At 43.2% G+C, this 26,721-nt stretch overlaps 1 protein-coding gene across 3 annotated transcripts in view; it reads right to left on the reverse strand.

The window, feature by feature from the left end:
* Positions 1–723: 723 nt before the first annotated feature.
* The window catches only part of LOC116353342 (metastasis-associated protein MTA1), a 73,442-nt gene continuing 47,444 nt past the window's right edge, over positions 724–26,721 (reverse strand). For all 3 annotated transcript variants that reach the window (XM_031787859.1, XM_031787858.1, XM_031787860.1), the window contains 9 exons: positions 25,609–25,797; positions 16,204–16,337; positions 15,802–15,983; positions 15,319–15,470; positions 14,575–14,764; positions 13,103–13,192; positions 12,731–12,886; positions 5,938–6,086; positions 724–1,461 (listed from right to left, as the gene is read on the reverse strand). In XM_031787859.1, coding sequence (XP_031643719.1) covers positions 5,977–6,086; positions 12,731–12,886; positions 13,103–13,192; positions 14,575–14,764; positions 15,319–15,470; positions 15,802–15,983; positions 16,204–16,337; positions 25,609–25,797 — 1,203 coding nt within the window. In that variant the 3' untranslated portion in view covers positions 724–1,461; positions 5,938–5,976. The remainder of the gene's footprint in view (positions 1,462–5,937; positions 6,087–12,730; positions 12,887–13,102; positions 13,193–14,574; positions 14,765–15,318; positions 15,471–15,801; positions 15,984–16,203; positions 16,338–25,608; positions 25,798–26,721) is intronic.

Raw genomic sequence — 26,721 nt, forward strand, 5'->3', positions numbered from 1 at the left:
GAATTTTTGCAAGGATTAAATGTCAGGAATTGTGAAAAACTGAGTTTAAATGTATTTGGCTAAGGTGTATGTAAACTTCCGACTTCAACTGTATTCCACATTTGGCTCCTGAGTGGCGCAGCGATCTAAGGCACTGCATCTCAGTGCTAGAGGCTTAACTACAGACCCTGGTTCGATTCCAGGCTGTATCACAACCGGACGTGATTGGGAGTCCCATAGGGCGGCACACAATTGGCCCAGCGTCATCCGGGTTATGGTTTGGCCGGGGTAGGTCGTCATTGTAAATAACAATTTCTTCTTAACTTGCCTAGTTAAATAAAGGTTTTTAAGAAAGTAAAACTTGGACTCGGCCTTAGCCTTGATTTGACTTCACCAGGTAAAAACAGCTCTTATGGAATTGACCCATACCCTGAACCTGACATACAGCCTGGTCTCTAAAAAATCTGTCATCAACAGAACCTGCGTGACCTGGAAGTGGTTTAGGAGAGAGGGGGCAGGGCAAAACCTCTAGCTGTTGTATTTCTGTTAACACAAGCATTGACATCACCACCACTCATAGCACCTCATATAGGGATGCGTCCCAAATATCATATTCCATATATAGTACACTACTTTTGACCAGAGCCATGGTCAAAACGAGTGCACCATATAGGGTTTAGGGTGCCATTTGGGACGCCATATAGCAGTTCCAGAACCAGAACAGTAATCCCACACAAGGCGAAAAAAATCTATTATCATTTTAATTACATCATTGAAGCATAGATGCATTACTTGTGAAAAAGGTAGAAAAAACAGCATGTTTCAGTTTTTCTCAATAAGTTAAACCTCTCTGGTCAAATAGGGTCGGGCCTGCTCACAAAACAGAATCAGAATCCTCTTGAAGATTTCAAAATAATAATAAAAATAACCAAGGAAGTATACTTATGTCATTGAAATTAATGTTCATCTCCTTGCCATATGTTTAATAAACCTGTTAAAAAAAGATGCAAGTGGCTTATATTACAATACAGACAGTCCTTCTTTCACCCTTTTCCACAGGGGTTTTCCACGCAACAACGAAAGCAGTTTTCATGAAACTAAGTTTAATCTTTATTTTTTTTATTTTATTATCAACAATTAAACTTAAGCTTCGGGTTATAGTTGGTAAAAAAAAATTAACAAAAATAAACAAAATAATAACGATAATAATAATTACAGTAATGACAGTAATAACAAGAAAGGTTAAGTAATAAGCACAGTCCTGTACAGTCAGGCAGTCTTCTGATAGGCCACAGCCTTAGTTCTATTCCTTCCATTCCAAAAGACGATTGGTTGGTTGGTCTTTGACAGTTTGCAGGCTCATGCTGATTGTGTGAGATGGTGGCCAATCATTGATGGTGCTGCGGCCTCCAGCCCTGCTCCACTCAAATCCCCCCCAACTCCATCTTTGGATGTGGAAAAATGCCTTCCCATTTCATTTACCTGGGGTAAGAAAACACAAGAAGAGGGTTGAGACTTAATAATCCACTATATGATTGTAGTGCACAATACTGTATTATTTAACACACTGTGTATACTTTTGGAATATCTAGTATTTTATAAGCCCATATGGACAAATGCATCTTAATATATAATATATTATACAACGGGTGGTTCTAATCCTGAATGATGGTTAAAACCGCATTCCAGCCGGTGTCTATTCCACAAGTTACCACCGGCAAAATCTATGACGTTAAAATGCCTATTTATCCATCTGACTGCGCAATCCACTGTCTCATCAGCCCAGCCAGGCAATTTATAAACTTGATCTCCACTATAACCCTAGACATTATCTCTCATTTATTTTAGAGTAACATGTAGTTTTCAACAGTTAGAGATTTGTATGAACCTTGCTGTCTGTCTCTCCGACATTTGCAAAATTGTTTCAATGTTCAAATTTGATCTCCAGCTAATGAACGTGTCGGGACGAGACAGACAGGCAGGCAGCATTTCTAAGCCAGTCAAAATCATGAATCAGCTAGCATCATTTTTATGGATATAAACAAAGAAATGTCAATTGAAGAAAGGTAAAAAAAAAAACAAGGTGCAGCTAGTTTGCAGTCTTTCTAGCTTCAGTTTGAAGTGTTTGTGTTAGCTGTGTTGGTGGATAGCTCCTCTGAACAACAGCGTCCTAATGAGAGAGCACATTTTCTATGCCAGGCAAAATCGCACCTCATTAGGTCATTATTATGGATGTATCCAAATAAATGTCACTAGAAAACAGCTTAAAAAAATGAAAATGTATTTATTTTATTTTTTATTTCACCTTTATTTAACCAGGTAGGCCAGTTGAGAACACCTTTATTTAACCAGGTAGGCCAGTTGAGAACACCTTTATTTAACCAGGTAGGCCAGTTGAGAACAAGTTCTCATTTACAACTGCGACCTGGCCAAGATAAAGCAAAGCAGTGCGACAAAAACAACAACATAGAGTTACACATTAAAAAAACGTAGTCAATACATTTTTTTTTTTGAAAAATAGAAAGATATATGTACAGTGTGTGCAAATGTAGAAGAGTAGGGAGGTAGGCAATAAATAGGCCATAGAGGTCGAAAATAATTACAATTTAGCATTAATACTGGAGTGATATGTGTGCATATGGGGGTGAGGTAGTTGGGTGTGCTATTTACAGATTGGCAGTGTACAGGTACAGTGATCAGTAAGCTGCTCTGACAGCTGATGTTTAAAGTTAGAGAGGGAGATATAAGACTCCAGCTTCAGAGATTTTTGCAATTCGTTCCAGTCATTGGCAACAGAACTGGAAGGAAAGGCGGCCAAAGAAAGTGTTGGCTGTGGGGATGACCAGTGCAATATACCTGCTGGAGCGTGTGCTACGGGTGGGTGTTGCTATGGTGACCAGTGAGCTGAGATAAGGCGGAGCATATAGATGACCTGGAGCCAGTGGGTTTGGCGACGGATATGTAGTGAGGGCCAGCCGACGAGAGCATAAAGGTCACAGTGGTGGGTAGTATATGGGGCTTGGTGATAAAACGGATGGCACTGTGATAGGCTACATCCAGTTTGCTGAGTAGAGTTTTGGGGTATATTTTGTAAATGACGTCGCCAAAGTTAAGGATCGGTAGGATAGTCAGTTTTACGAGGGTATGTTTGGCGGCATGAGTGAAGGAGGCTTTGTTGCGAAATAGGAAGCCGATTCTAGATTTAATTTTGGATTGGACATGCTTAATGTGAGTCTGGAAGGAGAGTTTACAGTCTAACCAGACACCTAGGTATTTGTAGTGCAGCTGCAAATGCAGCTACTTTGCTGTTATTCTGGCTGAACTTTTTGACGTGACTGTAAGTTATCCCTTGTTTGCTAGCTAGCCAACTATGGCAAAGAATGTAGCCAGTATGGCAATGGAAACATTTAGAACAAACAACAGGGTCGCGTCCATAGATACAGAACAAAAAGACTGAACGACTGGGTCACGTCTCTGGCAACCGAACCGATAGATCGAACGACCAGCCGGCTTGGGTATCGACCCTAGATATCGGGACTGTATCTTGTGGAAGGATGAAATAGTATGACTAAATTCATTTAAATAAATAAATAAATAAAAATATGTCAATCATTATTTCAATATGTTGGTAACCCATTGTATAAAGTGATAATCCCCTCGTCTCGGGCCTAACAACACCCAAAACGTTATATGCTCTGGTATTATCACTTCATTACACCACAGATCGTCATCCTGTCAACGGGACAGTTGTAAATCATGCAGCGCGTTGTGTCAAGATCTCAGATTTTAGAGAAACAACAAATTATCGTCTGAAAGATTATATATATATGTTAATATAACTGCACTGTCCAATTTACAGTAGCTATTACTGAGAAAAAAATGCCATGCTATTGTTTGAGGAGAGCTCCTAACAACAAAACAATTTTTTCACCGCGATAGTTTTGATAAATTCACCTCTGAAGGTGAAATGTGTACTTACATTCTGAAATCTTGCTCTGATTTATCATCCAAAGGGCCCCAGAGATAACATAAAGTGTCGTTTTGTTAGATAAAATCCTTTTTCATATCCTAAAAAGGTCCATATAGCAAGCACGATTGATTTTGTATTTCAACTGCAAAGAAAGGAATCTGTGAAAATCTCACTCTAAACGTTGTTTGAATGAGTCAAATCACGTTCGTTATCTATTCCTCAGAGATCCTAGAAGGTAGCAAGACTTCACTATTTCATTAGGGGTGTAGTATATCCTATAGGACACCATATTTGGTCAGAGAGCGACGCCTTCATGGCACACCGATGACGCGGACAGCCATCTCTTGGGCGACTGTATCTTTGTGAAATAAGCAACAATCGGGGTCAAACAAAGCTAGCTAGATAGCCAATGAGCTGGGCTTTACGGGAGTATCCTAAAACCGTGTACATGTCGTAAAATGTAGCTTCTAACCTTCTAACAGCATGCCTTTTCATTTTGGACAAAAATGATAAGGATATTCAGAGTTATGAAGTTATGAAAACTGGTTGTTTTGCAAATGTTGCACTTATAATATGGCTACTAATACTTGGAAAGCTAAATCAAAGTCCAAGTATACAGATTTGATGATATTCTTGCAGAAAAATGGAATATGAATGTGAATGTCTTCTTTACAATTTGCCCAAATGTACCTGGGGACTTCACACTAAAAGTCTTGTGGATCAGTCATACTCCAATTTATCCATCTGAAACGTTGCACATACACTGCTGTCATCTTGTGGACACTATTAGAATTACATTCAGAGTGATAGCTATAACAGTGGCCTTTCTCTTGCATTTCAAAGATGGTGGTAAAAAAACACTGGTTGGTTTTTTCTTTGTATTTTCTTCTATCAGATCATTTGAAAGGAAACACTTTGAAGTTTGTGTATATGTGAATTGAATGTAGGAGAATATAACACAATAGATCTGATAGAAGAAAATACAAAGAAACACTGGTTGGTTTTTTCTTTGTATTTTCTTCTATCAGATCTATTGTGTTATATTCTCCTACATTCAATTCACATATACACAAACTTCAAAGTGTTTCCTTTCAAATGGTACCAAGAATATGCATATCCTTGCTTCAGGGCCTGAGCTAGAGGCAAGTTAGATTTGGGGCTATCCCTAAGATTTATTGAAAACAGGATGCATGTTTTGGAATATTTTTATTCTGTACAGGCTTCCTTCTTTTCACTGTGTCATTTAGGTTCATATTTTATTACCTTTATTTAACTAGGCAAGTCAATTAAGAACAAATTCTTATTTTCAATGACGGCCTAGGAACAGTGGGTTAACTGTCTTGTTCAGGGGCAGAACGACAGATTTTTACCTTGTCAGCTCAGGGATTTACTAGTCCAACGCTCTAACCACTAGGCTATTGTGGAGTAACTACAATGTTGATCCATCCTGTTTTTTCCTATCACAGCCATTAAACTCTGTAACCGTTTTAAAATCACTATTGGCCTCATGTTGAAATCCCTGAGCGGTTTCCTTCCTCTCCGGCAACTGAGTCAGGAAGGACGCCTGTATCTTTGTAGTAACTGTATTGAACATATAGAACGAACAACTGGTTCGCATTCATAAATATTGAACCAATCAAACTAACATCTCTAGCAACCAAAAGATGAGAAAGTATGAGTTATCTTATAAAAAAAAATCCCAACTGGTAAATGTGTGCTTTAGTATTGTTTTCTTTGGCAACTGTGGTGTAAGCAAGATAATCACCTCAGTTCTGTACATTACCTTGGAACAATTAACTCTGCAAAGGGATGAAGCGCCGTTCATTATTTCCAAGGTAATGTACAGAACGTCGCCGTTTATGCCTTACATAATATACCATATAGCAGACGGTTTTATCCAAAGCGACTTACAGTCATGCGCGAGTGTCCATTTTACGTCAAATCAATCAGCAATCAATCAATTCGTCCTTGAATGAGAGGTTTCCTACCTTATATGAAGGTTGTAGTGAGGTGCCTGCTGTGGTCAGTCAGTCCAGTTCATGTACCTCATCCTGCTGCATGGGGGCAGAAGCGGTCCTGCCTGGCTCAGCTGTTCTCTTGGCCATGATGTCCCACTGTGGGGCTTTGGGCTTTGTTCCTAGCAGAGGACAGAGGGATATTAATTCACACACAAACACACGCATGGCAAATGCACACAGCCACACTATGTAGTCTATCCTTAAGCCTTTGCCGCATTCATCACTTTGTGACTTATGCTGATGGAGCAGCAGCAATAAAATATGACCTCTCCTGCCCCCTGGTGGTCTATGTAGAACTGCATGTTCATGTCTACCATGTCTCTGCCCTGCACTGCAGGAGAGCCATTCTACCCAGTGACACACCTCTTGTCCCAAACCCCAACCCAGAGGACAGAAAGACATTGCTACAGACAGACAATTACAGACTCAGACTAAACAGGACTCTAATCCAACTGCTCTGTTCATACAACATATCAATGAGATTGACCCGAAACTTGCAGTAGCCTATACATGTTATTCATGTAGTAGTGCAGTCTGTGATGTGTAGCACATTTCTTTAAGCTCAGAGGATGTTTCCAAAACGAAGGAGAGAAAGACATGGAGTGCCGGTCAGACAGCACATATCCATGGAGACTTGGCTCACGTCCAAACTCCAAACCCAGAGAAGATGTCTGTAGCCACTAGCTAGTCTGCACTGCAGAACTAAAACAACCACTCAGTGTAGGTAGCCTATTGACTTATCTCCCCCTCCACATATCACTCTCTCTCTGCAGGACATATTAACACACATTTTGTATTATTTTTTATATATGCTCTTCCTTTCTGAACAGAGCATGGACATAGTCCCTAATGAGTGTGGTCTGGTCCAGGAGAGGAGGGTTGTTACCGGTGAGGTCCCACCGGACCAAACTACCCCTCTAGTCTCAGATAGTTCCTGGCTACCTTCCGTTACCATGACAACACCCACCATATAGCCTGGAGCTATATAAACCACAGGGAGAGAAACCAGCATTCACTACAACCTACTGAGATGGATATACAGAGACAAAGAGAGAGACAGAGAGAGAGAGGAGATATGGAGATGAGAGAGCGAGATGGGGAGAAAGAGCGAGAGATATGGAGGGAGAGTGTGAGAGAGAGGGAGATGGAGGGAGAGAGATGGAGAGAGGGAGAGAGATGGATAGAGAGAGGGGGAGAGATGGAGATGGAGGGGGTGATGGAGAGACAGAGAGATGGGTGGGAGAGAGAGATGGGGAGGGGGAGAGAGATGGAGAGGGATGAGAGAGAGAGATGGGGGAAAGAGAGAGATGGGGGATGGGAGAGAGAGAGAGAGAAGAGAGCAGGGAGGGGAAAAGAAACTGGAGAGGAAGAAGGTTGGGTAAGGAGAGTAAGAGAAAGAGAGTGAAAGGTGAAGAGTTGGTGAGAGAAAAAGTAGACATCCGTAACCACAATTACAGTAGTACAGTATATTTCCCTGAAAGGGAAACTGAAAGGGAGTGGAGGGGTGGAGTAAGGTAGTGGTGGGGAAGGGGTGGAGTAAGGTAGAGGTGGGGGAGGGGTGGAGTACGGTAGAGGTGGGGGAGGGGTGGAGTAAGGTAGAGGTGGGGGAGGGGTGGAGAAAGGAGGGGGGATGGAGAAAGGGGTGGGGAGGGGGTGGAGAAAAGGGGGGTTGGATGTTGTGGGAAAAGAGAGGCAGCAAAAAAGTAGAGGGAGACAAATACAAAAGATACAAGATGTTGGGGAGCAGATTCAAACCAGAGGAGGGTTAGCCAAGATCTAGGGCTGTGGCGGTCACAACATTTTGTCAGCCGGTGATTGTCAAGCAAATAACTGTCGGTCTCACGGTAATTGACAGTCAATTAGCATTAACACATTTAGCATCTCCTGGTTTCCACACACAGCCTACAAGTCATTTTAAAAAGTCTTAATAAATCCATGTAATATAGCCTACACCTTCACAATGAATCCATTATTTATTTTAGACCGGTCTAAAGAAACATGATATGAAGAAAATGTAGTCTATTTCAGAGGAACAGAATAGCATACTCTGAGTTGTCCTTATGTTAGGTCCTGATGTGGCAATGTCAAATGGCTGTGGGATACACTAGTTCATTTAGCAGTTTACTGACACTGGCCATATTCAACGGGTGTTGTACACACGTCACGTAACGTTAGCTAACGAGCCAGCCAGCCAACGTTAGCCATGGCATTATTTTATATTATTTCAGTGTATGAAGAATTCAATTGAACAAAGCTGAATAAATGTAAATATTTTCTACAAACGATCTGAGGGAGTACGCACATGCGGCTATTCTGTGTTGAGCGGTTAACAAAGAAATAAGTACTAGAGGTCGATTATGATTTTTCAACGCCGATACCGATTATTGGAGGACCAAAAAAAAAAGCTGATACCGATTAATCGGACAATTTTTTAAATGTATTTGTAATAATAACAATTACAACAATACTGAATGAACACTTATTTTAACTTAATATAATACATCAATAAAATCAATTTAGCCTCAAATAAATAATGAAACATGTTCAATTTGGTTTAAATAATGCAAAAGCAAAGTGTTGAAGAAGAAAGTAAATGTGCAATATGTGCCATGTAAGAAAGCTAACGTTTAAGTTCCTTGCTCAGAACATGAGAACATATGAAAGCTGGTGGTTCCTTTTAACAAGTCTTCAATATTCCCAGGTAAGAAGTTTTAGGTTGTAGTTATTATAGGAATTATAGGACTATTTCTCACTATACGATTTGTATTTCATATACCTTTGACTATGTTCTTATAGGCACTTTAGTATTGCCAGTGTAACAGTATAGCTTCCGTCCCTCTCCTCACTCCTACCTGGGCTCGAACCAGGAACACAACGACAACAGCCACCCCCGAAGCAGTGTTACCCATGCAGAGTAAGGGGAACAACTACTCCAAGTCTCAGAGCGAGTGACGTTTGAAACGCTATTAGCGCGCACCCCGCTAACTAGCTAGCCATTTCACATCGGTTACACCAGCCTAATCTCGGGAGTTGATAGGCTTGACGTCATAAACAGCGCAATGCTTGAAGCATTGCGAAGAGCTGCTGGCAAAACGCATGAAAGTGCTGTTTGAATGAATGCTTACGAGCCTGCTGCTGCCTACCATCGCTCAGTCAGACTGCTCTATCAAATCATAGACTTAATTATAACATAATAACACACAGAAATACGAGCCTTGGGTCATTAACCCACCGTTCCTAGGCCGTCATTGAAAATAAGAATGTGTTCTTGACTGACTTGCCTAGTTAAATAAAGGTGTAAAAAATAAATAATACTTTTAAAAAAATCGGCCAAATCGGTGTCCAAAAATACCGATTTCTGATTGTTATGAAAACTTGAAACCGGACCCTAATTAATCGTCCATTCCGATTAATCGGTCGACCTCTAATAAGTACTCCTATATGCTTAATTTAGAGTTATTAATGCAACTTTAATTGTTCTACAAACATTGAGCTATATGTAACTCTCCACCTGGATTCGGTCTTATGTAGCAAAATTTGAAATTGTGTTTTTTACATTATATAAAAGTAGAGACTCAGAGCTACAAAATGGTATATAATACACTGTATTTGAAGAACAATGGGAAAGTAATTTGAAAGTTGATCAACTTGTAAACTCACTTTTGAGGAAATCGCCTTTGAATGTTCTGCTAAAGAGCCATCTACACCCATTCAGCATCGTTCACACCCTCACCCTAACCTTTAGCCCCACCGATCTCGTTTCGCTCTCTAAGTGCACACTTGACGCTCTGGCCGATGATTTGTTTACCTCTGGATAACATGAAAACAGCCTAACCAGCTCTGCTGTCAACAATTTCATTACGCTTTTTTGCAGAAGTTTACTGACACCGGCCATATTCAACAGGTGTTGTACACACGTCACTTAACGTTAGCTAACGAGCCAGCCAGCCAACGTTAGCTAGTTAAACAATAAACAGTGCCAACAACGCCACACTTCTGGGAGCTAACCAACCATGTTCAATGTTAGCTAGCTAACATTAGTCTCTAACTAGAAAAGCATACGGCTCTGGGAAACTAATAATAATGTCAGCTAGGGAGCCTGCCAGCTAATGTTAGCTAGCTAGCTAACAGTACACTTTAGTTTAAGATATATAGCTTGCTAGCTAGGTAAACAAAGTGTACGTTCACACACGTCACATAACGTTAGCTAACGAGCCAGCCAGCTAACGTTAGCTAGTCAAACAACAATGAACAGTGCCAACAATGCCATAGTGCTGGGATCTAACCAACCATGTTCAATGTTAGCTAGCTAACATTAGGCTCGAACTAGAACAGCAAATGGCTCTGGGAAACGAATAATAACATCAGCTCGGGAGCCAGCCAGCTAATGTTAGCTTGAAACAACTTTCTGTCAAAATTACAAAACGTGTAATATCTTAAAAGGTAACGTTAGCTAGCTAACGCTAGACTATCTTACCTGTATACATCATTGTGCATGGGCGGGTCTCCCTGTCAGGAATGCCATGCCACGGTTTGAAGATGAAATCCAGAGACAGGTGTTTCCTCCATCTCTTTAGCTATCATACTCTAATTCCACTGATTTCAAAACTTGATCCTCCAGAAAGTGGACAGCCACACTTATGCAGCTCCATTACACAATACATTTTTTAAAAAGCTGTGTTCGACAGGATTACCAACACAGACTGACCAGCTTCTATGGCAGACCAATCTGAACTCCGCTTTCGGGATGTCCAGCCCACTCATTATCTCAGCCAATCATAGCTAATGGGAAGGTTGCTGACTTTTTCTGTGGCTTTAATCAACAAGGCTCGTAATTTAACAATTGTATTCATATTTACAGATGGCATACCAGTTTGTTATCAAGGCACATGAAAGTTCACATGTTCAAGAAGGCATTTCTGCAACAAACAAAAAACGCATTTTGATAAAAAAATATTTTTCACATTCAAACGGCTCTCCTGTTAAGTCGTGACTTGTGACAAATGCCTCGTTTCCTGAATCGGGTCACATATGTTTTGATTTTTAATACATTGTAAGACTGCATGATGAGACTAATGATGATTAGTTGCTTGAAAGACATGAGCTCTGCTTTGTTTTTTTTGCGCAGGCTGTACACACTCCAATAGTCTCTCATTCATAATTTGACAAGCACTTGATAATGCCTTGAATTTCCCGGCGGCATCCCCTTTGTGGCAGTAATGCACCCTAAAAAGTCCATGCCTTTTGCGGACCGGGGGGCAGCGGTGTGCCCTTCTCCCTGAGTGTGATGCGCAGTCCGAAGCGTCTCTCATGGCTCTTCGTCACGTGATCAGGTCTTTCTCACAGGCTACAAGACAGGCACATCAGAGACGCAACTGTGCATGTCCTTATCCAATTCCGAGGTGCATATTGAAGATATTGGATGAGCTGTCCACATTTACTTTTCGTCAGCCAACAAGATGAGTAGGCCTAACGAACAGGAAAATAACTAGCCTATGTCAATCTACTATCACCATAGTACAGAATTTGACCTATGCTATGCGAGAAATAACGCAATTTAATAAAGCCCCTTCAATTTGAATTGAATTGAAATAAATATTCCAAACCTTTCTGGGACAGTTGTGGGATGCGATAGATCCCAAATTACTTCAACCACTAGCATCAACAAAAACTTTTTTACGCAATGTGGCTGACGCAAACAGATCAGAACCATTAGCTTAAAATGTTGATCAACTATTAGGCTATTTCTTCACATTATAAGCGCAGCAATGCACACATGTACAAATGTTCCATTAGCCGCACCTGTGACCGCACCTGTGACCGCACCTGTGACCGCACCTGTGACCGCACCTGTGACCGCACCTGTGACCGCACCTGTGACCGCACCTGTGACCGCACCTGTGACCGCACCTGTGACCGCACCTGCAATTATCCATGTAATTCTTTATTATTAAGGTTCATTTTATGGTGAAAATGATCTTCCCCAAACTTAAAACTCTCACGCTGCATACAGTATGCCAGTTAGGCTCTACTGTATGCTGTATGCTCTACTTATTGTCACCCATCACACTAGTCTTGATTTAATCTTGTCTTTACATATACTAAATAATATATGTGTGACATTTGTTATGATTTAGAATTGACCATAATCACGTACCTGTATCGAAACAGGGGCAGCGGGGAAAAATACATGTCATCTATGCACATAAATAGCCAATGGAGGATGTTTTTCCCTGTGGTTTATTTTCATGCCAGCCAGTTAGGCTATACTCCTGTTGTAAAGAGAAGCAATGTGCTTAACATCAGGAAAGTTGAGAAATAAATATAGTAGGCCTAACCTATAGAAAGCTGATAGGATCCTCCTCTTTTTAATAGAGGCCATCACTCTGTTTTCTGCCACAATTGTATAGCCTATAGAAATGTGGCGCAACATGAGCTCATGGGCTCTCATGAAGTGTTTGATTCGATTTTCGAAACTTTTGCATTGATGTCAGAATGATTAGAGGGACAATAGAGTGCTGAGTACCAGACAGTTATCAAGTTTGGTAGGCTACTAACGACCAGCAGCAGCATCAGAGCTTGGAGAAGCCTAATTACCGTGATTAAACGGTCATGTGGAATTTGACTGCCTTCATGACTTGTGACCGCCGGTGTGGCGGTAATATGGTCATCGCAACAGCCTTAGCCATGACCACACTGTCTTCCATCTACGTCATCCTCCTCCAGCCCCTCTCTACCTCTGACCCTCTCCTCGGTCTCTCACCGTCCATGCCGTTGTGCTGCTCGTAGGTGCGTTTGCCCAGGATGGTAGGTGATCCGTTGTTGAGGATGTTAGGTGTCGACTTGATGGGTGTCAGGCTGCCCGTGGTTACGGTCTGGCCGCGCGGGAGGTCAGGTTTGGGTGGGCACGGGTGGGCCTCTGGGCATGGAGAGAGGGAGGGGAGAGAGAGAGGAAGGGAGGGAGGGAGGGAGAAAGAGGAAGGAGAGAGGGAGAGAGAGATGTTTGAGTTTAATCAGCAAAGTTATGAATTTCAAATCAACACTGGCTAAAACAGACTATTATATTTAATATATGCCATTTAGCAGACTGAAAATTAAAGACTTCTCTATAGATGGGTGAGAATGAGATTCCCACCAAGATATCGGACCACTGACTCCAGAGGCTTCCTGTCAACCGGCTTCAGCGGCAATGGCTTTTTGGGCTCGTCTGGCAACCGCAGTGCACCTGGAAAACACCACAGCACAGGGTATGTGTAGCTGTTACAAAAGACCTTAAAAAAAATAAAAAATACAACAGAAAAGGAAAATGGCATTTCTTATTGGACAATTACAGTCTCTCCCTGTTTTACTCAGTCTCCTTTGTGTGGTGCTTTAATGAACAGGACCCAGGTCTACTCTCAATAGGCCTTGATTTGACCTGTGTTGAGGGGGAGGTAGGAGTGGAGAGGGAAGGTAAAGGTGGATTTTTTTTGTGGAGGACAGGGGTGAAGGATTCGACAATAGGGGTGGAGGATATGGGTGGAGGAGCAGAGGATAGGTGTGGAGGAGCAGAGGATAGGGGTGGAGGAGCAGAGGATAGGTGTGGAGGAGTAGAGGATAGGAGTGGAGGATATGGGTAGAGGATAGGAGTGGAGGATAGGGGTGGAGGATAGGGGTGGAGGAGCGGAGGATAGGAGTGGAGGATAGGGGTGGAAGAGCGGAGGATAGGAGTGGAGGATAGGAGTGGAGGATAGGGGTGAAAGAGCTGAGGATAGGAGTGGAGGAGCGGAGGATAGGGGTGGAAGAGCGGAGGATAGGAGTGGAGGAGCGGAGGATAGGAGTGGAGGAGCGGAGGAAGGGAGTGGAGGATAGGAGTGGATGGGTGGAGGATAGGAGTGGATGATAGGAGTGGAGGATAGGAGTGGAGGATAGGAGTGGAGGAGCGGAGGATAGGAGTGGAGGATAGGAGTGGAGGAGCGGAGGATAGGAGTGGAGGATAGGAGTGGAGGATAGGGGTGGAGGAGCAGAGGATAGGAGTGGAGGATAGGGGTGGAGGTTAGGGGTGGAAGAGCGGAGGATAGGAGTGGAGGATAGGAGTGGAGGAGCGGAGGATAGGAGTGGAGGATAGGGGTGGAGGAGCAGAGGATAGGAGTGGAGGATAGGGGTGGAGGAGCAGAGGATAGGAGTGGAGGATAGGGGTGGAGGAGCAGAGGATAGGAGTGGAGGATAGGGGTGGAGGTTAGGGGTGGAAGAGCAGAGGATAGGAGTGGAGGATAGGGGTGGAGGAGCAGAGGATATGAGTGGAGGATAGGGGTGGAGGTTAGGGGTTGAGGAGCGGAGGATAGGAGTGGAGGAGCAGAGGATAGGAGTGGAGGATAGGGGTGGAGGAGCAGAGGATAGGAGTGGAGGATAGGGGTGGAGGTTAGGGGTGGAAGAGCAGAGGATAGGAGTGGAGGATAGGGGTGGAGGAGCAGAGGATAGGAGTGGAGCATAGGGGTGGAGGAGCAGAGGATAGGAGTGGAGGATAGGGGTGGAGGTTAGGGGTGGAAGAGCAGAGGATAGGAGTGGAGGAGCAGAGGATAGGAGTGGAGGATAGGGGTGGAGGTAGAGGTGTAGTATGTTACTCACATTCCTGTTTGATTTGGGCTGTGTTGAGGGGGAGGTAGGGGTGCCTGGCGAGGAAGCGTGGTCTGATGATGTCCTGACAGACGCGTCGGGCGGCGCGCGTCACCTGAGTGGTCATCAGGTAGAAGGCCTGTTTCGTCTTTACAGCAAACTTGGGGCTCCCGCTGTGACGCATTGGAACACCGTGGGGAGACTGGATAGGAGGGGAGGGGGGTGGGAGAGAGAAGCCAGAGAGACATATTGAGAGGGAGGGGGTGGGAGAGGGAAGCCAGAGAGACAGAGTGAGAGGGAGGGGAGGGGGGTAGGAGAGAGAAGCCAGAGAGACAGAGTGAGAGGGAGGGGAGGGGGGTGGGAGAGGGAAGACAGAGAGACAGAGTGAGAGGGAGGGGAGGGGGGTAGGAGAGAGAAGCCAGAGAGACAGAGTGAGAGGGAGGGGAGGGGGGTGGGAGAGGGAAGCCAGAGAGACAGAGTGAGAGGGAGGGGGGTGGGAGAGGGAAGCCAGAAAGACAGATTGAGAGGGAGGGGAGGGGGGTGGGAGAGAGAAGCCAGAGAGACAGAGTGAGAGGGAGAGGAGGAGGAAGAAGAGAGAGTTAGAGAATGGACAATCAGATAAGAGGAGTCCAAGACAAAGAGTTGTAGGTTGACATTAAGGAGGGCCAGGAGTTTCTCCTGCTCAGTTTACATTACTTGGGAAAACCTTCTCTTCCTAATCATGATCTCAGTTTGTGTTGTTTACATGTTGTTTACCATGTTGTTGCGGTTGGGTCCAGGCCTCTCTCCTTCCAGTCTTGTTGGCATCTTCAGTCCTCCATACTTCTTCCAGTAGGTCCAGCAGGAGGCACACAGACGACACTGCATGTTGGGGGGACCCCACGAGTACCACTGATACGAGCTGATGGCTACACACACACAGAGAGACAGAGACACATGGGGACGGACACACACACACACAGACAGACACATACGCAGAGACACGTGCACACACACACAGAGTTAGTAACATTCTTTAATCATTTAAGACTGAATTAATTAACACTAAAATAGCTGACTAGATTACACTGAGCTCACTCACTCGCTCTCACGCACTCTCTCTAACTCACTCCATTGTTAAAGGAGAGCCATAGAGGCAATGGCTTGGAGCCTTACTACAGTATGGAATGAATCACTCATTTCCATGCGGTCTAAATGAAGCCAAAACACTGAGTGTGGGTAGAGGGGAGTGGTACTCACTGTAGCAGCTCTCACAAGCGCGGCCCAGTCCTGGGGTCTGTCCTGGGGGCACTGGTAGCACCCCCGGGACACCCCCAGCTCCGACTGTGGCTCCAGCTGCAGCCCCGGAGCCGTTCACTAGGCCTCCCACAATGCCAGGCTTGACACTGTTAGCACTCAGCTGGTTGGGGTTGGGTTTGTTGCTATGAGGAAGTGGGCAGAGGATCAGAGTCTCAGAAATGCAACATACTGCAGCCAGTCCCATTTTGCTCCCTGTAAAGTATAAGCAATATGGTGGAAGCTCCACCACAACATGGCTTATGCCCATACAGAGCCTTCCGACCTGCAGACTTCATAAGAGTTAACGTTGGGGGTTTGGGAGGAGCTCATTAGGACCTGCTGTCTCAGTCTGTAGATACTCACTAGTTGGGGATGTAGACTTGCTTCAACTTGCTCTCTGCCTCTGCTGCTTTTAACCGTTTCTGCTGTACGTATCTGTCTGTGGTCTTCCACATGTAGTAATACTCTATGATACTGGTCAGGGACTTCCAGGGCAGCTGCAGGGGAAAACAAGAGAGACAATATTCTCAGCATAACATCTTCATCATCATGCTTTAAAAAGGCACCACCTTTTGTTTTTTCTCTAAACTTTTTCTATTCAATACAATCTTTGTAAAGTGATATTTTACAGTTGAATTAAGACTGCTCTCTTTAAAAAGTTTCAAAGAGGTAACTGAATTGTCAGAATACCAGAGCTGGCAGGCCCCACCCCTAATGGCAGCACATGGTTTGCTGTGACTGTGGGCTTGAGTAGAACAGAGAACTACACTGACTGTAACTGACCACCAGGTGGCAGAGTGAGACACAGTGTAAAGACAGCAGAACCCTAATGTATTCCTTCCCCTCAGGGTAACAGCAGCATAGATACTGTATGGCTATATATTGCTCAGCCAGTTGTATCTATCTCTATGGCTGAGAGAGATACACTACATGACCAAAAGTATGTGGTATGTGCTCGTCAAACATCTCATTCCTGAGTGGCGCAGCGGTCTAAGGCACTGCATCTCGGTGCAGTCCCTGGTTTTCGAATCCAGGCTACATCACATCCGGCCGTGATTGGGAATCCCATAGGGCGGCGCACAATTGGCCCAGCGTTGTCCGGATTTGGCCAGGGTAGGCCGTCATTGTAAATAAGAATTTGTTCTTAACTGACTTGCCTATTTAAATAAAAAATGTAATCCTAAATCATGGGCATTAATATGGAGTTGCTCCCCCTTCGCTGCAATAACAGCCTCCACTCTTCTGGGAAGGCTTTCCACTAGATGTTGGAACATTGCTGCAGGGACTTGCTTCCATCAGCCACAACAGCATTAGTGAGGTCGGGCACTGATGTTGGGCGATTAGGTCTGGCTCACAGTCGGCGCTCCAATTCATCCCAAAGGTGTTCGATGGGGTTGAAGAAAGTTCTTCCACACTGATTTCGACCAACCATTTCTGTGTGGATCTCGCTTTGTGCACAGGGGCATTGTCATGCTGAAACAGGAAAGGGCCTTCCCAAACTTTTGCCACAAAGTTCGAAGCACAGAATTGTCTAGAATGTCATTGTATGCTGTAGCGTTAAGATTTCCCTTCACTGAAACGAAGGGGCCTAGTCCGAACCATGAAAAAAAACAGACTATTATTCCTCCACCAAACTTCACAGTTGGCACTATGCATTTGGGCAGGTAGCGTTCTCCTGGCATTCGCCAAACCCAGATTGGTCCGTCGGACTGCAAAATGGTGAAGTGCGATTCATCACTCCAGAGAACGCGTTTCAACTGTTCCAGAGTCCAATAGCAGCGAGCTTTACACCACTCCAGACGACGCTTGGCATTGCTCATGGTCATCTTAGGCTTGTGTGCGGCTGCTCAGCCATGGAAACCCATTCCATGAAGCTCCCGACGAACAGTTCTTGTGCTGACGTTGCTTCCAGAGGAACTCGGCAGTGAGTGTTGCAATAAAGGAGATAATGTTTTTTACACACTACGCACTTCAGAACTCGGTGGCCCCATTCTGTGAGCTTGTGTGGCCTACCACTTCGCAACTGAGCCGTTGTTGATCCTAGACGTTTTCACTTCACAATAACAGCACTTACAGTTGACCAGGGCAGCTCAAGCGGCGCTGAAATTTTCCGAACTGACTTGAAAATGTGGCACCCTATGACGGTGCCACGTTGAAAGTCACTGAGATCTTCTGTAAGGCCATTATACTGCCAATGTTTTTCAATGGAGATTGCATGGCTGTGTGCTTGATTTTATACACCTGCTAGCGACGGCTGTGTCTGATATAGCCGAATCCACTAATTTTAATGGGTGTCCACATACATTTGTATATATAGTGCATCTCTATGGCTGAGAGATATAACCATACAGTATCTATCTCTAAGCCTGGAGAGATATGACCACACAATATCTATCTCTATGGCTGAGAGAGATATGACCATACAGTATCTATCTCTATGGCTAAGAGAGATATGACCATACAGTATCAATCTCTATGGCTGAGAGAGATATGACCATACAGTATCTATCTCTAAGGCTGAGAGAGATATAGCCTTACAGTATATATCTCTATGGCTAAGAGAGATATGACCATACAGTATCTATCTCTATGGCTGAGAGAGATATATTCAGTGGTGGAGGGTATACGCCGTATACCCCTTATTTTTCAGTGGGCATTGTGTATACTCACTTTTTAATCCCCATGATGTGTATCAAAGTAGTGTAGTTGAGGTTAACACGGCTGATGGAACAGATCAGATTGCTGAACAAGTTGATCAACTATTATTTCTTGACATTTTATGGGCAGCAATGTGCAAAGTGTGGTAGGCCGACGTGCAAATGTTAGAAAATGCTCACCGCACATGTGAGCAGTTTCTTGGACAGAGATGGAATTTTATCCGTTAGAAATGTAGAAATAGGGGAGATCTAAAGATGCAACAACACTCATGGGCTGCTAATATAACTAGGATAATGCCTTTGACTGCTAGACAATGAAAGAAAGTTGAAAGAAAACCAATAGAACAGGAGAACACATATGAGGAAGTCGTTATAAAAGAATTGCCTCCACATTCGTATGGTGGGAAATTGAAGCAAGGTAAAACGTCCAGGTTTCAAACAATTAAGGAACCGGAAAAATACAGCGATACTAACGATAGATCTACCAGTCTTCTGGCAGAACGATATCAAGATTACTTGTATCAATCCAGTGCCCATTTGTTTTACAAACTCCATCTCATGTGCTACAGAAACACCACCAATCAAACAGTGCTAGGTGCCTGTGGACTTGATTTAAAGGGCAACTACTCTCAAAAATCTTCCCAGACCTCAAAAGTGGTCTCCTAAAGTGGTTTAGCATTGTTATGGACTTACATTTTGTGTTTTTACTATTTTTTTAAAGTGTGAATGCGAGCAAAAACCTGGAAAAAAATGTAAACCAGAAACTTCTGAATTTCTGACTCAGTTGACAGCCTCATTTATCTGTTTCAATAGTAGGCTTACTATTAGCCTACTGTACAGTACAGCTGACTGTGAAAAAGCAATATGAGATTTATAATTTTAGCTCATTCAGAGTGTACAGTACCAGTCAAAAGTGTGGACACTTACTCATTCAAGTCTTCTTCGGTATGACGCTATAAGCTTGGCACACCAGTATTTGGGGAGTTTCTCCCATTCTTCTCTGCAGATCCTCTCAAGCTCTGTCAGGTTGGATGGGGAGTGTCGCTGCACAGCTATTTCAGATCTCTCCAGAGATGTTTGACCGGGATCAAGTCCGGGCTCTTTCTGGGCCACTCAAGGACATTGAGACTTGTCCTGAAGCCACTCCTGCATTGTCTTGGGTGTGTGCTTAGTGTTGCTGTCCTTTTGGAAGGTGAACCTTCGCCCTAGTCTGAGTTCCTGAGCACTCTGAAGAAGGTTTTCATCAAGGATCTCGCTGTACTTTTCTCAGTTCATCTTTCGATCCTGACAAGTCTGCCAGTCCCTGCCACTGAAAAACATCCCCACAGCATGATTCTGCCACCACCATGCTTCACCGTAGGGATGGTACCACGTTTCCTCCAGAAGTGACGCTTGGCATTCAGGCAAAATACTTTTTGACTCATCAGACCAGATAATCTTGTTTCTCGTGGTATGAGTCCTTTAGGTGCGTGCCTTTCCAAATCATGTCCAATCAATTGAATTTACCACAGATGGACTCCAATCAAGTTGTAGAAACATCAAGGATGATCAATGGAAACAGGATGCACCTGAGCTTAATTTTGAGTCTCATAGCAAAGGGTCGGAATACTTATGTAAATAAGGTATTTCTGCTTTAAATTTTTAATACATTTGCAAATATTTCTAAAAACCTGTTTTTGCCTTGTCATTATGGCATATTGTGTGTAGATTGATGAGTATTTTTTAAATGTAACTTCTTATGGCTGTAGGGGCAGTATTGAGTAGCTTGGATGAAAGGTACGCAGAGGTGCCCAGAGTAAACGGCCTGCTCCTCAGTCCCAGTTGCTAATATATGCATATTATTATTAGTATTGGATAGAAAACACTATGAAGTTTCTAAAACTGTTGTCTGTGAGTATAACAAAACTCATATGGCAGGCAAAAACCTGAGAAGAATTCCAAACAGGAAGTGAGAAATCTGAGGTTGGTCAATTTTCAACCCAGCCCCTATTGAATTCACAGTGGAATATGGATGAAGTTGCACTTCCTAGGGCTTCCACTAGATGTCAACCGTCTTTAGAAACTTGAATGAGGCTTCTACTGTGTTGTGACTGTGTTGTGATGCTGAATGGGAGCTGAATGAGCCAGGTGTCTGGCAGAGAGCCAAGGGCTGGTCACACGCAATTCACATGATAGCGACCTGTGTTCCATGGCTTCTCCACAGACAAAGGAATTCTCTGGTTGGAACGTTATTGAAGATTTATGATAAAAACATCCTAAAGATTGATTCTATACTTAGATTGAAATGTTTCTAAGACCTGTAATATAACTTTTTGAAGTTTTTGTCCGACGTTATGCTGGACCTGCATGAGCGTTTGGATTTGTATACCTAAGTCCTAACAAAAGTAGCTACTTGGAAATAAATAATGGACATTATCGAACAAATCAAGCATTTATTGTGGAACTAGGATTCCTGGGAGTGCATTCTGATGAAGATCATTAAAGGTAAGAGAATATTTATAATGTTATTTCTGATTTCTGTTGAATCCAACACGGCGGATATTTCTTTTTCTGAGCGCCATCTCAGATTATAGCATGGTTTGCTTTTTCCGTAAAGTTTTTTTGAAATCTGACACAGCGGTTGCATTAAGGAGAGGTATATCTATAATTCCATGTGTATTTTCATCTACATTTATGATGAGTATTTCTGTTGAATTGATGTGGCTATGCAAAATCACTGGATGTTTTTGGAACTAGTGAACGTAACTCATTTTTTTATATAAATATGAACTTTATCAAACAAAACATACATGTATTGTGTAACATGAAGTCCTATGAGTGTCATCTGATGAAGATCATCAAAGGCTAGTGATTCATTTTATCTCTATTTGTGCTTTTTGTGACTCCTTTCTTTGACTGGAAAAATGGCTGTGTTTTTCTGTGAGTTGGTGGTCACTTAACATAATTGTTTGTGGTGCTTTCGCTATAAAGCCTATTTGAAATCGGACACTGTGGTGGGATTGACAACAAGACTACCTTTAAAACGGTATAAGATACATGTATGTTTGAGGAATTTAAATTATGAGATTTCTGTTGTTTTGAATTTGGCGCCCTGCACTTTCACTGGCAGTTGTCATATCGATCCCATTAATGGGATTGCAGCCATAAGAAGTTTTAATCCATTTTAGAATAAGGCTGTAACGTAACAAAATTTAGAAAAAGTCAAGCGGTTTGAATACTTTCTGAATGCACTATATAGCCATACCGTATCTATCTATATGGCTGAGAGAGATATAGCCATACACTATCTATATCTACGGCTGAGAGAGATATACACAAACTATCTATACCTATTGTTGAGAGAAATATCACCATACAGTATATATTTATATGGCTGAGAGAGAGATATAGCCATACAGTTTCTACAGTCGTGGCCAACATTTTTGAGAATGACACAAATATAAATTTTCACAAAGTCTGCTCCCTCAGTTTGTATGATGGCAATTTGCATATACTCCAGAATGTTATGAAGAGTGATCGGATGAATTGCAATTAATTGCAAAGTCCCTCTTTGCCATGCAAATGAACTGAATCCCCCAAAAAACATTTCCACTGCATTTCAGCCCTGCCACAAAAAGACCAGCTGACATCATGTCAGTGATTCTCTCGTTAACACAGGTGTGAGTGTTGACGAGGACAAGGCTGGAGATCACTCTGTCATGCTGATTGAGTTCGAATAACAGACTGGAAGCTTCAAAAGGAGGGTGGTGCTTGGAATCTGTTCTTCCTCTGTCAGCCATGGTTACCTGCAAGGAAACATGTGCCGTCATCATTGCTTTGCACAAAAAGGGCTTCACAGGCAAGGATATTGCTGCCAGTAAGATTGCACAGAAATCAACCATTTATCAGATCATCAAGAACTACAAGGAGAGCAGTTCAATTGTTGTGAAGAAGGCTTCAGGGCGCCCAAGAAAGTAAAGCGCCAGGACCGTCTCCTAAAGTTGATTCAGCTGCGGGATCGGGGCACCACAAGTACAGAGCTTGCTCAGGAATGGCAGCAGGCAGGTGTGAGCGCATCTGCACTCACAGTGAGGCGAAGACTTTTGGAGGATGGCCTGGTGTCAAGAAGGGCAGCAAAGAAGCCACTTCTCTCCAGAAAAAACATCAGGGACAGACTGATATTCTGCAAACGGTACAGGGATTGGACTGCTGAGGACTAGAGTAAAGTAATTTTCTCTGATGAATCCCATTTCCGATTGTTTGGGGCAACCGGAAAAAAGCGCGACCATCAGTCCTGTGTCATGCCAACAGTAAAGCATCCTGAGACCATTCACGTGTGGGGTTGCATCTCAGCCAAGGGAGTGGGCTCACTCACAATTTTGCCTAAGAACACAGCCATGAATAAAGAATGGTACCAACACATCCTCCGAGATCAACTTCTCCCAACTATCCAGGAACAGTTTGCTGACGAACAATGCCTTTTCCAGCATGATGGAGCACCTTGCCATAAGGCAAAAGTCATAACTAAGTGCCTCGGGGAACAAAACATATATATTTTGGGTCCATGGCCAGAAACTCCCCAGACCTTAATCCCATTGAGAACTTGTGGTCAATCCTCAAGAGGCAGGTGGACAAACAAAAACCCACACATTCTGACAAACTCCAAGCATTGATTATGCAAGAATGGGCTGCCATCAGTCAGGATGTGGCCCAGAAGTTAATTGACCGCATGCCAGGGCAGATTGCAGAGGTCTTGAAAAAGAAGGGTCAGCACTGCAAATATTGACTCTTTGCATCAACTTCATGTAATTGTCAATAAAAGCCTTTGACACTTATAAAATGCTTGTAATTATACTTCAGTATTCCATAGTAACATCTGAAAAAAATATCTAAAGACACTGAAGCAGCAAACTTTGTGAAAATTAATATTTGTGTCATTCTCAAAACTTTTGGCCACGACTGTACAGTTGAAGTCTACATACACTTAGGTTGGAGTCTTTAAAACTCGTTTTTCAACCACTCCACAAATTTCTTGTTAACAAACTATAGTTTTGGCAAGTCAGTTAGGACATCTACTTTGTGCGTGACACAAGTCATTTTTCCAACAACCGTTGACAGACAGATTATTTCACTTATAATGCTTCTGATAGGCTAACTGACATTGTTTGACTCAATTGGATGTGTACCTGTGGATGTATTTCAAGGCCTACCTTCAAACTCAGTGCCTCTTTGCTTGACATCATTGGAAAATCAAAAGAAAATCTTTTTTTTTTTTTGTAGACCTCCACAAGTCTGGTTCAACCTTGGGAGCCATTTCCAAACGCCTGAAGGTACCACGTTCATCTGTACAAACAATAGTACGCAAGTATAAACACCATGGGACCACACAGCCGTCATACTGCTCAGGAAGGAGACTCGTTCTGTCTCCTAGAAATGGATGTACTTTGGTGCGAAAAGTGCAAATCCCAGAACAGCAGCAAAAGACCTTGTGAAGATGCTGGAGGAAACAGGTGCAAAAGTATCTATATCCACAGTAAAATTTGTCCTATATCGACATAACCTGAAAGGCCGCTCAGTAAGAAAGAAGCCACTGCTCCAAAACCGCCATAAAAAAGCCAGTCTACAGTTTGCAACTGCATATGGGGACAAAGATCATACTTTTTGGAGAAATGTCCTCTGGTCTGATGAAACAAATATAGAACTGTTCGGCCATAATGACCATTGTTATGTTTGGAGGAAAAAGGGGGAGGCTTGCAAGCTGAAGAACACCATCCCAACCGTGAAGGACGGGGGTGGCAGCATCATGTTGTGGGGGTGCTTTGCTGCAGGAGGGACTGGTGCACTTCACAAAATAGATGGCATCATGAGGGAAGAACAATTATGTGGATATATTGAAGCAACATCTCAAGACATCAGTCAGGAAGTTAAAGCTTGGTCACAAATGGGTCTTCCAAATGGACAATAACCCCAAACATACTTTCAAAGTGAGTGGCAAAATGGCGTAAGGACAACAAAGTCAAGGTATTGGAGTGGCCATCACAATGCCCTGACCTCAATCCTGTAGGAAATGTGTGGGCAGAACTGAAAAGGCGTGTGCAAGCAAGGAGTCCTACAACCTGACTCAGTTACACCAGCTCTGTCATGAGGAATAGGCCAAAATTCCCCCAACTTATTGTGAGAAGCTTGTGGAAGGTTACCCGAACTGTTTGACCCAAGTTAAACCATTTAAATGCAATGTTACCAAATACTAATTGAGTGTATGTAAACTTCTGACCCACTGGGAATGTGGTGACAGAAATAAAAGCTGAAATAAATAATTCTCTACTATTATTCTGACATTTCACATTCTTAAAATAAAGTGGTGATCTTAACATACCTAAGACAGGGAATTTTTACTAGGATTAAATGTCAGGAATTGTGAAAAACTGAGTTTAAATGTATTTGGCTAAGGTGTATGTAAACTTCCGACTTCAACTGTATCTATGGCTGAGAGAAATATAGCCATACACTATTTATATCTATGGCTGAGAGAAATATAGCCATACACTATTTATATCTATGGCTGAGAGAAATATAGCCATACACTATTTATATCTATGGCTGGAGTAGACATGCAGTATTATCTTTTCTGCTCTCAATAGATGCCTGCCGGATCATCTCTGAGTTGAGTCTCACCAATAGTTACATTATTATGAGCCTTTAACAGTTCCTCTCAGTCTAAGCATCGTTTCCTTTACATTTGTGAGAGTAGTTCTAGAAATAAATAATGCAATCTGATTGGTCCCTAGTGGTGGACCAGGCTGGCAAGCTGTAGCCCAACAATTCCCCTGACGATTTGGTGATATGCACATCAGAGTTTCCTTGTGGAGGGTAGTCCAAGCCAAGGCAGCAGAACCGTACCTGTCTGTCTGAAACCTGTCTGTCTGCCTGTTGTCCGTCTGTACTCACAAAGTCCTGTTGTATGTCTGTCTGCCCGTTGTCCGTCTGTACTCACAAAGTCCTGTTGTATGTCTGTCTGCCCATTGTCCGTCTGTACTCACAAAGTCCTGTTGTATGTCTGTCTGCCCGTTGTCCGTCTGTACTCACAAAGTCCTGTTGTATGTCTGTCTGCCCGTTGTCCATCTGTACTCACAAAGTCCTGTTGTATGTCTGTGAAGTCTTTTCCGTATTTCTCCAGGGCCTCTTCAAACAGGTTGGCCTCGGAGGCGCTCCACTCCTCCATCTCGTCCCGGCAGAGAATAGGTCCTCCCTGGGGAACCAGGGCAGCGATGGCCCGCGTCATGTCATAACCCGTCTTATCCAAGGTGTCCATGGCATGGAACTAGGGAGAAAACAGTAGGCAGAAAACACGAAGAAACAGGGTGGTACCATCTGTATTTGTCCAATAAGAAACACTTCCATGGGGTTTACTGTGTGCCCTAATGAACATGTATGCCCCTGGATTTCACCTATACCCAGCCAACAAAACACACCCTTGTAACAAACAAACCAAGCAAAAGGTCCCTATTTTTCTGTCTGTCAAAGCCACCAAGGTTAATGGTGCTGAATAGTCTATTATGGATGTGCTATTATCTTGTCACTTGTCTTAGTCAGTGTGAGGGTCTCTCTATTCATGAGTGTAAGAGTTGATTTGTGTGCTGTGTGCATGTTGTTTTCATGTATATGTATGTGTGCTGTGCGCATGTTGTTTTCATGTATATGTATGTGTGCATGTTGTTTTCATGTATATGTATGTGCGCATGTTGTTTTCATGTATATGTATGTGCGCATGTTGTTTTCATGTATATGTATGTGTGCATGTTGTTTTCATGTATATGTACGTGTGCATGTGCTTTTCATGTACAGTACCAGTCAAAGGTTTGGACACCTACTCATTACCGACCATTTCGAATCTCACCGTACTTTCTCCGCTATGCAATCTGGTTTCAGATCTGGTCATGGGTGCACCTCAGCCACGCTCAAGGTCCTAAATTATATCATAACCACCATCAATAAGAGACATTACTGTGCAGCCATATTCATCGACCTGGCCAAGGCTTTCGACTCTGTCAATCACCACATTCTTATCGGCAGACTCAACAGCCTTGATTTCTCAAATGACTGCCTCACCTGGTTCACCATCTACTTCTCAGACAGAGTTCCGTGTGTCAAATCAGAGAGCCTGTTGTCTGGACCTCTGGCAGTCTCTATGGGAGTGCCACACGGTTCAATTCTCGGGCAGACTCTCTTCTCTGTATATATGAAT

This window comes from Oncorhynchus kisutch, linkage group LG14, assembly GCF_002021735.2.
Source record: "Oncorhynchus kisutch isolate 150728-3 linkage group LG14, Okis_V2, whole genome shotgun sequence".
Classification (NCBI taxonomy): domain Eukaryota; kingdom Metazoa; phylum Chordata; class Actinopteri; order Salmoniformes; family Salmonidae; genus Oncorhynchus; species Oncorhynchus kisutch.